A 14,196-nucleotide genomic window follows, 5' to 3' on the forward strand; every position below is an offset into this window, starting at 1 on the left:
AGAACCACTGAATTACATAAAATGCATTTGGTTAATGTTCCGACCCTTTCACTTTCTTGTTGAGGCTTTGTGCTAAAATAAAAATACATCAATACCTCACAACGAGAAAGACATAATTTCAGATAGTGTTTGTTTTAAATGGCGTGACTGTAGTCATTACGGTTCAGGCAGAGAGGTAGGAACAATACGGCTCTGGGTTCAGGTTTAGCGCTCCAGGAAATTACCAGACTCTGCGCTGCCTCGCACACAGACTTTAGCGGCAAAGTGTTGGGAGAGAAAAAAGGCTTGAGTATCGATCTTTTTCCACGAGTAATGATCAATACCAATACCAGCGTTGGTATCGATATTTCGATCGATCCGCCCGCCTCTACCAGATACCGCTGTTCTGGAGAAGGGTATCTCTGCAGGGCGGAGGCAGCTCCAAGTGAGCGCGGAGGAACATTTTAAGCACCACTCAAGCACGCCGCTGGCCTCGAGATATGTAGTTGTTGTAAAGGCTCTGGAGATGACCCAGACGCTAAAGAACCCTTTTTATTTGTTTTTAAAAACAGGGCTGATATGGAGCTGTTTCTAAAAGCTTGTGTTGATGAGCAGGGTCTCAGGGTCAATGCAATGTTTGGTTACATCATGCCCCTCACCCCAGAATTTTTAAGGCATGTAAACTGGACTGTAGGGCCCTCACCTCAATTCTTAAAGCACATATACTAGACTGCAGGGCACCTTATACACCACAGTTCAGACAGTGTGTATAGTTTGATACTTTTAGAAACTGTCTGGTTCACAGTGATGTCCTGCTTTGCATAAAATGCCCTGCACAAAATAAGGATCCTAGTTATTTTCTTTCTTCTAACAAATTTCTCTAAGTAATGCAGCTCAAATTGCTCTGTTTGAGCATTGTTTGGAAGTTTAAGAGAATGTCAGTGAGTTCTTTGGGATATTGTGTTAGATTATTGTGTATTTTGTAGTACAGCTGTGTGCCTGGTGACCATGTAATAACTGTTTTGTTTTCAGTATTAATATTGTACCTTGTAAACATTGAGTACATTATATGGAGTACATTTTCAGCATTATGTGATTTACAGACTTGTTTGTGTTTGGCTTAATATGTGAAATTCTCGCAATAAATAGAGAGAATAACCATTTACCTGAGACCACATGTACTGAGAATGATAATGTTTCCTTACATAGAGGCTACTACTCACTTCCTAACAAGAGACATGACAGTAAATATGGGTTCATCAGCACAGCTCAGTGCTGGGGTGCTATATATACTTCGCCTGGCATTAGGTTCATGTTTCTCTACTCCAGAGAATCCAGTTCTATTGTCAGTATTTCTCTACAGGGATTAGAGAGGCAGTGTGTGCACGTTTGCACATCTGTGTTAGTAATGGGTGCAACTTAATGTAGAATACATTCATTACAAATTTGTCCTCAAATATTTGTACATATGTTGTATTTCTGAAATACATTAAACTGAATAAATGAACTATATAAAAATAATTTGATAGCCCTTTGGGCGGCATGATGGTGCCGCAGGTAGAGTTGCAGTCACACAGCTCCAGGGACCTGGAGGTTGTGCATTTGAGCCACACTCCATGTGACTGTCTGTGAGGAGTTGGTAGGTGGATTGGCGACCCAGTGGGAGTGAATGTGTGTGTGTTGTTTGTGTGTGTCACCCTGTAAGGGACTGGTGTGTTCCTGCCTTGAACCCAGTGATTCCGGTTAGGCTCCAGACTGGACCCACCGCGACCCTGAATTGGATAAGCAGTTTCAGGCAATGAATGAATGAATGAATGATAGTCCTTCTACAAATTCACATGCACAATCCAGGTAATAATAAAGGGAGGCTTTCTGACAGTCTAAGCCAGTGTTATCCAATTCTGATCCTATTCTACCTGTTCAAACAAACTTGATTCAACTAATTTTGAGTAGGGTGTTCCAGGACCTGGTTCTGATGCCAAATTAAAGCATATGTGATCATCTGAATGCAAGAGTAATACATAATACTCTACAACAAGGACATACTTCTATAAATAATCATTTAAAACCATGCAAAGGAACTAGATGAAGTACAGTGAACTTCTCTTAATGTCTATTTATATTCTTAGATGTTTAGTTGAGCCAAATTTCCAGAAAGGTTGCACCACTATCTTGGAATTCATTAAACCATAACTACATTACAGTGAATTTCCATCTTATTAAGTTCACCTAACTTGTAGCAACATACACTGACTATATTGTCATATACACCCTCTATGACTGAGTGCTCATGGTAGGCTTGCTGAATATTATGATTATTTGCAAATTCCTCCCATGTCCATTAATGGAAAGGAGCTGCTTTAAATATTTATTTCAATAGTGGGCCATTTTCGAGGGCGTTACTATAGGGTTTACACATTTAAACTGATTATAATCCAATACTGTGCTGAGTACAAAACAAATAATACAGTCTTATAATTCTGTAAACAAATTAAAATAATGATTGTAGACATGAGAGACCTAATGGATTTCATAAGTTTGCAGTTCACCCCATAATCAAATTACCAAAAATATATAATTAAAATATCAGGAGTGCTATGTATTTCCTTTTCACTGAAACCTAATATTTTAAACTATATAACTAGTAGAGGGTATCTAGTTCTGTTGGAGAGAAACTAGGACCTTTTTTCAAATCACAAAGGCTGCTTTTCATATGTTCGCCTTCCCACAAAACATAGATCGCCTACTTGCTGGTTTCTACCCACTTGCAGGTTTCCGCCCACTTGCTGCGTACGCCCCTCCCACTTGCTGGCCTCCGGCCTGCAGAGATATGTAGTTGGAGTCCTGAGGCCAGTAAAATATCCAAAAGGACGTGATAAAAACTCTTTTGGGACTCTTTCAGGACCACAGTTTTGTGTGAGGTAAAACCAGAAACTTTGAAAATAAGGGAACGATTTCGGGTTGACGTTTTCATAACAGATAAGGTCCCGCCCTCCGGCAATAAGAACCAATCAGATTGCTGGTTATGTAAAGCAGCCAACAGCAAGTACAAACCATTAGGGAATTTATTTACATATGCTTTTTTTTCTTTTTCAAAATCATTGTGATTTTTTATCAATTTTACTTGAAATGAAAAAAGGACATTTTATGTATAGTATTTGTTAATTGTAATATATATGAATCTTGCAGAAATATATTAAAATGTAACTGAATGTGTGTTAACTACATAAAATGTTGCTATAACTACAAGGCTGCTTCAATGTGCAGGATATGGCACTGATCATAATACAGGTTATACATTATGTTAATGAAATTTAATTAATTACTCCTGATCTATGAGATGATTCTACATTTTGACTGGAGTCCACCTGTGATAAAATCAGTTGATTATACATTTTGAAGGACAAACACACACACACACGTTTCTATATAAAATCTCCCAGCTAACAATGGCTATCAGAGACAGGAATGTGTGAAGGCACAGATCTAGAGAAGACTACAAAAAATTCTGGTGTACTTAAAGTTCCCAAGCAATGTCCTGAATACACTTAAAACAGAAGACATTTGGAGCAACCAGGAATTTTACTAAAGCTGGCTGCCCAAACAAACTAAGTAACTGGGGAAGAAGGGCTCTGGTAAGAGAGCTGATCAAGAACCCAATGATCAATCAGGCTGAGCTCCAAATATCTATTGTGCAGATAGGAGAAACCTCCAGAAAATCAACCACCACTGCAGCAATCCACTAATCTGGCATTTATGGCAGAGTGGCTAGACAGAAGCCTCTCCTCAGTAAAAGAATGTGTATCTGGAGTTTACAAAAAGCACCTAAATGACTCTTGAACTCTGAGAAACAAGGGACTCCGCTCTGATGAAATCTGGATTTAACTTCTTGGCCTCAATCTTGAGCATCATGTCTGGAGCAAATGAGGCACTGCTCATCACCTGCCCAAACCACACATACAGTGAAGCATGATGGTGGCTACATCATGCTGTAGGGGTGTTTTTTCAATGGCCGGGACAGGAAGACAGGTCAGGGTAAAGGTAAAGCTGAATAGAGCAAAGTACAAAGATATTCATAATGAAAAACTGACCTCAGACTGGGCCAAAGGTTCACATTACAACAAGACAATGTCTCTAAGCACACAGTCAAGACAACACAGGGGTAACTTAGAGACAACTCTAAGAATGTCCTTGAGTGGCCCAGCCACTCAAGCCAGAGCCCTAACTGACACACAATCAAATAGCTCTGAAGAGATATAAAAATTGCAGTCTTCAACCTGACAGAACTTTAGAGATCTGCAGAGAAGAATGCCAGAAGGTCCCCAAATCCAGGTATGCAAACTTGTGGCCTAATACTCATGAAAACTGGCAAAAGTGAAGTGTCTTAATACTAATATCAAGGCAATATTTTGGTTTTCCTTTTCAGTAAATTTGTTATTATTAAGTATTGAGTTCAGAAAGGGCAAAACATATTTTTTATTATGCATCTGCTAATTATTGAACTGGGAAAATCGGCTGCACCAGTGAGCTGAAACCTATTACAAAAACACTTTCTGCTTGCTAATGTCACTCCACAACCTTTAATCCAATTAATAATGTTTTTATGTTTATGCTCAACTAATAAACTAGGGTTGATCTCAATGCACCCTAAGTGTAAAAAGTGGTATGTGTGTGGTATATATTGGCCCTGTTCTCAAGCATAGTCTATTAGTTGATATGACAGAATTGGTGGGTCTGAAAAATTGTGGTTAAGTGTAGCCTATTTCATTTAAAATATTAATGAGGTGGTAACAGAATTGTTGTGGATGCTGGTAGGAAGAGAGTAGGCTGGGCCCAATGTGAAGCTCTAATAATTTAGCAGAGTATATTTTACATCTTTTTCTGTGTTTAATTACAACATAGTATCCACATACTTTTACAAATGTTCTTTACTCACACAGTGTTAATTTTATTTATAAAAATAAACCTTACACTGAAATGTTGCTGAAGTAAACAGAACTGGTTCTTCTATGACATCTCACATAAGTTCCTCTATTTTTGTCTCAATGATCTTTGCAAACTCATGGGACAGGGAGGTGTCAGGAAGATGTCTGAGTAAAACCTTGTATAATTAAAATAATATATAATATATAAATTATAAATATATAATTAAAAAAATACAACTACCCTTCAAATTGTATTTTAAACTCCTGTTACAACAGCTTACATAAGTTAAGAATGACAATGATGCTACCTAAAGGCATCAAATGAACATGAGCATGAGGAACTGAAAGTGGAATGACTGTTCAGAGTTCCAGTGCAATAATGCACATCATGTGAGTGTAGACTACAGAGACTTAATCACACATCTTTCACAGTCAGGACACTGGTCTACAGTGTATCTGGTCTACAGTGTGATTACTGGAATATGTTCAGTGTTATACTGCTACAAAAGAGAAATCCTTTAGCAGTGATCTCAATAGAGTCCTGTTTTAGAGAATCTCTGTAAGAATGTGGTCATTTGATAGTGAAACCCTAATATACTGCACAGATGAGTTTTCTGAATTCATATTTTTATGCTTTCAGTCATCTGAAGCCTCTGAAACATGTTATCAAGCAAAGCCCAAGCATTTTGTAGAATGTTAATATTATGTCAGGTGAATTGTTAGCATTGTTAGCTATATATATTTGTTTTTCTGGGCATTTTTATTATTATTATTTATATATTTTTTTCAAGCTTACTGTACCTAGTCAGTTGTAAATATACACAGAAAATTATATTAAATATCCTGTGCCCGAAAAATATTTTCGTTGCATTATGTTAGTAAAAAAACATACTTTCCCACATAGGGGTGCCACCCACCCCTGTCCTGAAAATGATCTTTCTGTATGACAGGCCACGCATACATATTTCACTTTCTTCTTTTGCGTCTCCAAAATGCTTTTTCAGTTCCTGTTACACAGCCTTGGTAAAGCACTTACCTCGCATAGTAGAAACACCCATTTGTTAAATATTAGATATGTACAGACACTCAAGTAGGTCAGATTAAGAGAGAATTCAGATTCAAAGTATACATTTCCATTACCTGCTTTAAATTCAGATTAGTAAATTATTGTCAACCCCAAAGAAAGTAATTATTTACATAATGTTTCATATGTTAGATGTAGCAGGATATCAAATTGTTACCACCAGGCCAGAGTACAATGCTGAATGACAAGCATCATTGTACTGATATTTGTGGCAGATTTAATTGGTTTGTAATTGTGCTACAGAAAAATAGTGCAAGTTTACTGAAGTAAAATCAAAGTGTTTACCATTTGGGCCCTAAACCCAGACTCAATGTGTAAGCAAAGCAACAGGGACTGGATGAAGGGGCCACAGGATAGCATTCTAAGTGTTCCTTCTCAGATATCAGGCTCTGCATCTGCGCATCTGCACATGAAGCAATGTGGCTGTCTGCAAAGTACACAACCACCATCTTAAGAGGAAACCACCCCAGACACCACTAAAGGAAGGAGTCTTTTTGTGAGGGAAATAACGAAACAAACCAAGAGCACATCTTTTACTCACACTTTACCTTGTGATACCCAACCCAGTTCAATGTGTTGTTTGTTCCTATTATAGCAATTGCTATTAGTCATGCATCAAAAAAAGCATGCCCACTTGAAATAAAAATGTTAACAATCTCCCATGATGAAACACACTTACACTGATAAATACAAATCTCTAAAATTAGATAAATCAACCATTTGTGTTTGTTCTAACCTTATTACAATGTGTGTGATGATGACATTAAAGAAAAAAGGAACTGTACCATAGTGAAATATGAAAGCTTTTTTCAATGCAATGTGCATAATCTCATTACTACAACCATTTAATCATAAGGCAGTAAGGAGAATATGCATTATGGAGAGAGGCCAAAAATGAGCATAATTGTTTTGCGTTGAAAAATCAAGTATGAACAGACAGAATTTTATCCATGTTCTTAAACAGAATTATCAAAAACAGTGGAGCAAAAAGTATTTTCTAAATAAATTTATTTACAAGTGTGTTGGCTACAAACACATTTGAATCAACATTTCACAATTAGTATGTTGTACAAAAGAAATTTTTACTTATTTCTATTCAAAAAGCACAAGTCTACACTTTAATAAAACACTTATCAATATCAAAAATGGCCATCAAACATAGTCACTCTGAAGCAGGAAAAAGCTATTAATACAGGGAAAAATAAATTCTTGAAATTCTTGTCACCAAAAATGCATAGTGACTAAGAGAAGCCATGTTGCTTTATTTGTCCATCAGTCTCCAAGAGGCTTTTGTCCATATCTAAAGTAGATGTGCCTGTTCCTGCTTGTGGTGGGTTCCTCAGTGAGGAGTGGTGGGTGTGGAAGTTGTGGTGGGGACAGTAACAGGGTGGAGGCCCAGGTCTAAACCTGGAGCTTCCTCAGGCGCAGGTGGACTCTGCTTAGAAGCCTCTAGCTTTTCAGCCAGCTGCGTGTAGAGCTCCTTCACCTGCTCGCTGCTCTGTGGGCACAAGTAGATCAGAAATAATTTATAACATATACTGAACATCAAGTACAACTGTTAAGCAATAAAAATTGACATTTTATAAGGGAAAATGTGACATCTAAACTTAACACAGCATATAACTAAGATTATCTCATAATCCATATCATTTACACTATTATGACACACTCATTTCACTGTTAGTTTTAATCTGGCCTGCTGTTGTTCACTGGACTCAGCCCTCTACACTGAACACTTTTGTCTCTGTGGTTTCTAATACATGCGTCTTATATAAAACTCCTACGTATATAGACCCTCTTCATTTTTATATTTAGGTTCGTAACACATTTACCACACTTCCTTTACCCTGCTCTATTTACTCTTTTATCTGCATGTCTTCTCTTGCACCCTATGTGCATTGCTTTGACACTGCAATTTCCTTCAGGATCAATTAAGTGTTATCTCTCATCTTAACAGAGAACTCAATCATACAGTAAATGTAATTATCAGACATTCAAATACATTTAACAATATAAACTGTAAAATTTACAGCATCAAGTGACAATGTAAAACATAACATGACACATTTCAACCAAGTAATACCAGCCAAAATGAAAAATACATCCATTGCTACATCCACATTTTCAAATTCTACAGTGATGCAGTCGTGTCTGGAGCGACAATTTTCATTTCCTTCTGACAATGTATCTTTAACTTTGTTAAAAATGTATTTTCAGGTCAGAATGCCCCATAAAATACATTAGTTCTTTACTAAGAAATGCTAATTATTATGCATGCAACCTACCTGTTTGGGTGGTTCAAGTGTTTTCATCAGGGTTTCCATAGAAGATGGATGCATTTTCTGGTGGAGATGGTTCAGTAAGCGCAGTGTGTGTCGGTGCACATTCTCCTTGCTGGCAATGTAAAATGATGCGGGTATTAAATAATTAGATAAGGTTAAAACATCCCCATTAAGAGAAGAGCACATTTTATGGTGTGATTGAAAGATGGAATAAAGCACAGCATAACATTATACGAGAATACAAAAACAAGATCTTTAAAAATATATTGTAGTACCATGTTTCAATCAATCAATCAAATTTTATTTATATAGCGCTTTATACAACAAAAGTAGTCACAAATCAGCTTTACAGAGATCCAGATCCAAGCCTCCTATGAACAAGCCAAGGGCAACAGTGGCAAGGAAAAACTCCCAGTACAGCAAAGGGCTTGACCTTTGTGACTGTCCTGAACAATTCTGGTACTAAAGCTAACATTTATGATAAGCAGTATTATTCATTTTTAGTACCTTTATATTGCTCATTATTTCTCTATTTTTTGTAGTAGTTTAAGAACATTAATTAAACTAGTGTTAAGCCAGTTTAGTTAGTTAAGCTAGTGGTGTACAACAGAACAATAGCCCATAATTTATCAGCAATTTAACAATAAGAATTTTGCCAATAACTAGTGTGTGAGACATCAGTATCTGCTGTATTATTGGCTGGCTGAGTTAAAATGGTATTAATCTTATTGTAGAGCCTTATTTTAGAGAGACCTTGGTGTTCTCCGCAACATTTTTCACTGATTTGTCCATCTACAATTCAACTGCTGAAAATTCTTACTCTGTCCAATAACTAGAGCGCTGAGTCTATTGCTGTATATACACATCTTACAGCTAGAAGCAGTGTCATGGTGGCAGAGCTGAATCACTATTTCATGTCAAGTTCTCTGGCTAGTGAACAATCTAGAAACTGTAATGAAACACCAACTCATTCATGAGCTATGATAATACTGACCTAGAGTAAGAGGTGAGGAGGAAGCTGTCAAAAACAGACGCGCAGAACTCCTCTGTGCCAAACTCATCAGAAAGAAGGGTCAAATGTCCTGTCAGGAGATGGAGGAAAATGTCTCCAAATGCCATGTCATTGTAGGTCTCCACTGCAAAATACAAACACTTGGATCAGATATACTGCCACTAGGGGGCAACAATACTGTTTAAAAAATTATAGGTATTGGAGAAAGTAAATCTTAAAGACTGATTTGAGTCAGTTGTATTATCTCATAATGGGGGGAGAAAGAAAATATGTTGCCTTTCAAAGAAAATACATGCCTTTCAATACTAATGACAATACGCAAAAAAAACTACACAGTTAACTGACATATTAATGACGGACTTACCCAGAGCAGGCAGCAGTCTTTGCAAAGCATTCTTATTCCTTTGTTTAGCAATATGAAGAGCATAATAAAGACCCATCTCACATGCTACCCTGTTGTCTTGCATATATCTATAGAGAAAAGAAAAACAGAAAACACAAAAACTTAAAACAGATATTTTTGTTTTCAGCAGCCTGTGCAGTAGTACTAGTGTACATGTGATCAAAACTGACACATCTCTGGTGAATAAATATGTTTTAGTGAATTTTTAAGTGGAAAAGTGAAAATAAAACAGAACCTGTGACAAAATCAGACATGGATAAAATGAGACATTCCAAAATTTGGCAAATTTGTATTTTCCCAACTTGTTAAATCCAGGTAATACATTTTTGTTTCAGTTAGAAAATCAACAATATGTGTAATCTGACTCTTGAATAGACCTGTAATTATGTTGTGTGAGATGATGGGTGTGTCTGTACCTGGTATACGCATTACAGTTTTTATAGCTGATAAATATGTTGGGCTGGGTGTGTGTACCTTGCAGACATTTTAGATAGTGTGTTACCTAGTAAAAGTCTCAGGCAGTGTGCTGGGGTATGTGAGAGAGCTCTTTTCTTCACTAGGAAGTTTTTGTTCCACAGTAAATGTGTAGTCATCCACCACTATTGACATCATGGCTGGTAGAAAACGTGTAACAACTTCCAATTCCTAATAGCAGTACAGAACAAAAGCACTAATCAGTATTTGTTTGATCACTTTGATCAGAATCTATTAGAGAATACAATGTAGTCCATTGCAATTGCTGATCTTACCATTCGTGGCTCCTTGAAAACTTGGCTGTCTATCATATCCCAGGCTCCCTGACCAAGAGAGAGCATCCTGAGCAGCAGGAGCAGATCTGGACTGTCCTATTGATACATGTAAGACACACAAAACACAGATGATCTAAAAGTAAAACTAATATATATTCTGCATTTTTATTACTTTATACGTTTATAAAAATCAAGGCAGTTACTAATAACATCATTAATTTATCATTGATCTCTTCTTTGCCTGACTGCTTTTATTAATGGCTTAACAAAGCAAAGATATTTTGAGTTTCAAAACTACACTATATATTAGCTTAGTGATTCCATTCACTATGAAGCTTGTCACACTCTAGACATCTCACTCTGGGTAAGGCGTCCTGGCTAAGCAGTTCTTGCAGGTTCCTCACTGTACTCAGCACCAGTGTGTTACTGGCAAAAGGGTCGCACAAGATCATAGAGAGGTCCCTGGAAGAGAAAGAAGCATAAATGGTATAAAAATCATGCCAATAAATCTGTTTGGAACATTTTCATTCATTCATGTGATCATACCCCAACACTTGCTCTTGTCCTTTTTTCACTCCATCCAAAAATCCCTGCAACTCACGGGCCCGTTTAGCATCAACAAACTTTTCTCTGATGCAAGCGTCCAGGCACCAGGTGAACTGCAAATAGCAAAGAGACCAAATGAATGAATAAATAAAAACCCCTGTTACACTGAAAGATTTGCATACCTCTACAGGTGTTTTTCAGATGGTGGGTCATACTGGCTGCACTAAAAAGCCTGATAATATGCACACCATAAATAGTGATGCAAAAATTAACTTTGTTTCTTGTCATGAGATACCTGTCACTAGAACATTTTCAAAATATTCAAAACAACCAATCTTGCTTTAGACTAATTAATCAACAGAGAATGCAAGTGATAAATGGATTGCATATAAATACAAATATGTGTTGCCATTGGGCCACTATCAAGAAACGTACGATGATTCCTCTAATAAAAGCCACTAATGCTGGCAATATACAGATGAGTTGAACCAAGTGTGTTTGAGCAGAAAATTACAAAAGCATGCTAGACAATGGCCCTCGAGGACCAGAGCTGTACATGTATTATTTAGACCAATGCATGTTTCAATATTTTTATGAAATTCTATTGTGTGCTCTTGATGGACAAACAGTACAATATATAAGAGAGATTTAAAAGCTTTAGCCCACATTGTAGCACTGCTAATAACAGGACGGGTCTATGGATATGTACTCCTAAGTTTGGGAAAGTTAAATGTGCTGAGAGTGAGAGTGGTTTCCCACCTTGTGGCAAGGGTCCACAGAGCAGATCTCACTGATATCCAGGTCATGGAGGGACATTAGCAATTCAGCTCGCAGTGTGCAATAATGTACGTTGCGTGTTCGCAGGAACAGTGTCCTCAGGAACTGCAGCACCATGTCATATAGCTTCACATTCTTCCCAATCATTTGAGTGAGCTTCTGCACCACCTGATAATATATACATATAAATTAATTAATTCATTGTTTGTAACCGCTTATGGTGGGTCTGGAGCCCACCTGGAATCACTGTGCACAAGGCAGGACACACCCTGGAGGGGCTATACATATAAATGAAGTACAAAATAATTTTCAGCTAAAATATTGTCTTTTTTTTTAATCCTGTCATGTTATTTTTTATAGCTAATATTTTTTGTACATATTCTTTCCTGTCATATTTATGTATGGAAGTCACATTGGCCCAATAGGTATTGTCACTCTCACACAGTTCCAGGTTGTGTGTTCAAACCCCATCTTCTGTCAATGCCTATGAGGAGTTTGAGGTGTCCTCCCACAGCCCACAACACATGCTGGTAGGTGCTTACCTCCCCCTGACGGCGTGTTTTAGGAGAAGGACTAAAAAAGTTGTGCAGGATGGAGAGATCACTACTAAACAGTGCAGCCTCTTTTTCCACAATGTACTGCTTCAGTAGAGGAGAGACTTCATCCCCGAACAGTGCCTGGTTGTCCTGCCAAATCTGTCTCTTCACTTCCACTGCGCAAACTTTGTACAGCTCCTTATCAGCCATTACCTGCTTCAGTTTCTTCTCTGGCACCTGCATGAAAGAAAGAAAGAAAAGAAAGGAGAATTCAGAACAACACCAACTAGTCATCCTAGCAGTAACATGTATACATAAATGGGCACCATTCTCATACCTTTGGTAAGTGTTTCATAACTTGCATTACAACTGGTTGTATAGAGGGCATCTTGACCAGAGGAAAGCTCTTCTCTAGAAGTTCTTCCAGCTTAGTGTATCTGTGTTGGATTCAATAGATTAGCCATTTGTAAAGATCTGAGACCACTAGGTATTCATATTCATATTCCAGCTTACCTGTCTTCCTCCTTGCCTTCTGCAATGAAAGCAACTCGTTCCATCAGTTTCTCTCTAAGCTCGTCAAACACTGACTGGTGGAACTCCAAGCGAGGTGTACCATGAAGATCCAGGAAAGGCAATGCAGACTGCAAAGTTGGCAACAATATGCCATTCTCTGTCTACACACAATAAAATACTGTTGTGATAAATATACAATATATACAGAAGAAAGAATGTTTGTGCACAACAAATAAGCCAATTAACAAATTAAAGCATGTCTAGATGACTTTTGATAATTGAATTCATAAACAAGTTCCAGCTGGGTACTCCCGCTGTTTGTTAGACTACTTACTGATAGACGGTTGTTAGTGTTTTAGTGGTTGCTGGGATGTTGCATGGTGGTTGCTAACTTGTTACTAGGTTGCATGGTATCTTAAGTGGTTACCCGGGCACTTGTAGTTAAGTTATGAATATCTATGTGGTTGCTATTGTACAGGGACGGTTGCTATGGTGTTTTAGATAGTTGCTTCTAAGGCATTTATAGGTGACTGTAAGATATCTGCTGTACAAGGATGTAATACGATACATGCTATTATATTTGTAAGTGACTGGTGTGTATTTTAGATGGCTGTACTGTTCTCTGCTGGTTGTTTTGGTGTTGCAGACCGTTGCTATGGAATCCAAGGTGGATGGGTGGGTGTGCGCCACGATGTGTTAAATAGTAACGTCTGTGAAGTGCATGCGGGTCACTACTGAGGTTTATCCACGGGCTACATCTGGACGCTGTTTCGCTCTTTACCTGAAACTGGTCGATGGCTTTCAGCGGTTCTGTGCAGTTTGTCAGTGTTTCCTTCAGATCTTCTCCGTTAGAAATCCCCAACTCGGGCAGGCCCGCGAACATTGTTGCTATATAAAATGTAACCACAGTGTCCACGAAAAAGATGAAATGTATTTAATAAACAACGCCGATGTTGTTTTTATTTTTCTACTCCGTCAGCTGCATTGGCGCACTGACTGAACGTGCGCCTAAATCATCCGGATCGCACCTGGCGCGGGTATAAAAGGTTCCTCACTAAAAGTTCCTAGGCTTTCAGATACAGGAAACAGGGCAGCAAAATGTACGTAAAGACATATAATGAGCAGTTAAATAAGCAGTTAACGCCGATATTTTCCTTTTTAAAAATTCCAAACTTTGAAACTTGCAAAAACCGCCTCAAACAGGCTAGTGAATATTCCACGTTTCACCACAGGAACCAAAGCTATTTACGTTTGTTTTTCAGGCCAGCTATTTGTTGCTACTTCGGTACTGAGCGAATGTAGCTGTGGTGTTACATCTAAGCAATTTTAAGGCATCGGGGGAGGTTTTATTGTTTGTTTGTTTTTGTAAGTAACTTTAAAGTATGTAATC

The 14,196-nt window shown here is 37.8% G+C and overlaps 1 protein-coding gene across 1 annotated transcript; it reads right to left on the bottom strand.

Annotated features, from left to right (window-relative positions):
* Positions 1 to 7,017: 7,017 nt before the first annotated feature.
* Positions 7,018 to 13,845, bottom strand: LOC136677065 (negative elongation factor B-like). Its single transcript, XM_066654447.1, has 13 exons — positions 13,588 to 13,845; positions 12,807 to 12,967; positions 12,631 to 12,730; positions 12,300 to 12,530; positions 11,740 to 11,925; positions 10,981 to 11,093; positions 10,794 to 10,896; positions 10,435 to 10,530; positions 10,188 to 10,330; positions 9,647 to 9,753; positions 9,265 to 9,406; positions 8,274 to 8,382; positions 7,018 to 7,486 (listed from the first exon to the last, which is right to left on the bottom strand). Exons 1-13 carry the CDS (start codon positions 13,687 to 13,689, stop codon positions 7,328 to 7,330), a joined length of 1,752 nt encoding a protein of 583 aa, XP_066510544.1. The 5' UTR covers positions 13,690 to 13,845; the 3' UTR covers positions 7,018 to 7,327.
* Between the last annotated feature and the right edge of the window lie 351 nt (positions 13,846 to 14,196).

Source organism: Hoplias malabaricus, chromosome X2, assembly GCF_029633855.1.
Source record: "Hoplias malabaricus isolate fHopMal1 chromosome X2, fHopMal1.hap1, whole genome shotgun sequence".
Lineage (NCBI taxonomy): Eukaryota > Metazoa > Chordata > Actinopteri > Characiformes > Erythrinidae > Hoplias > Hoplias malabaricus.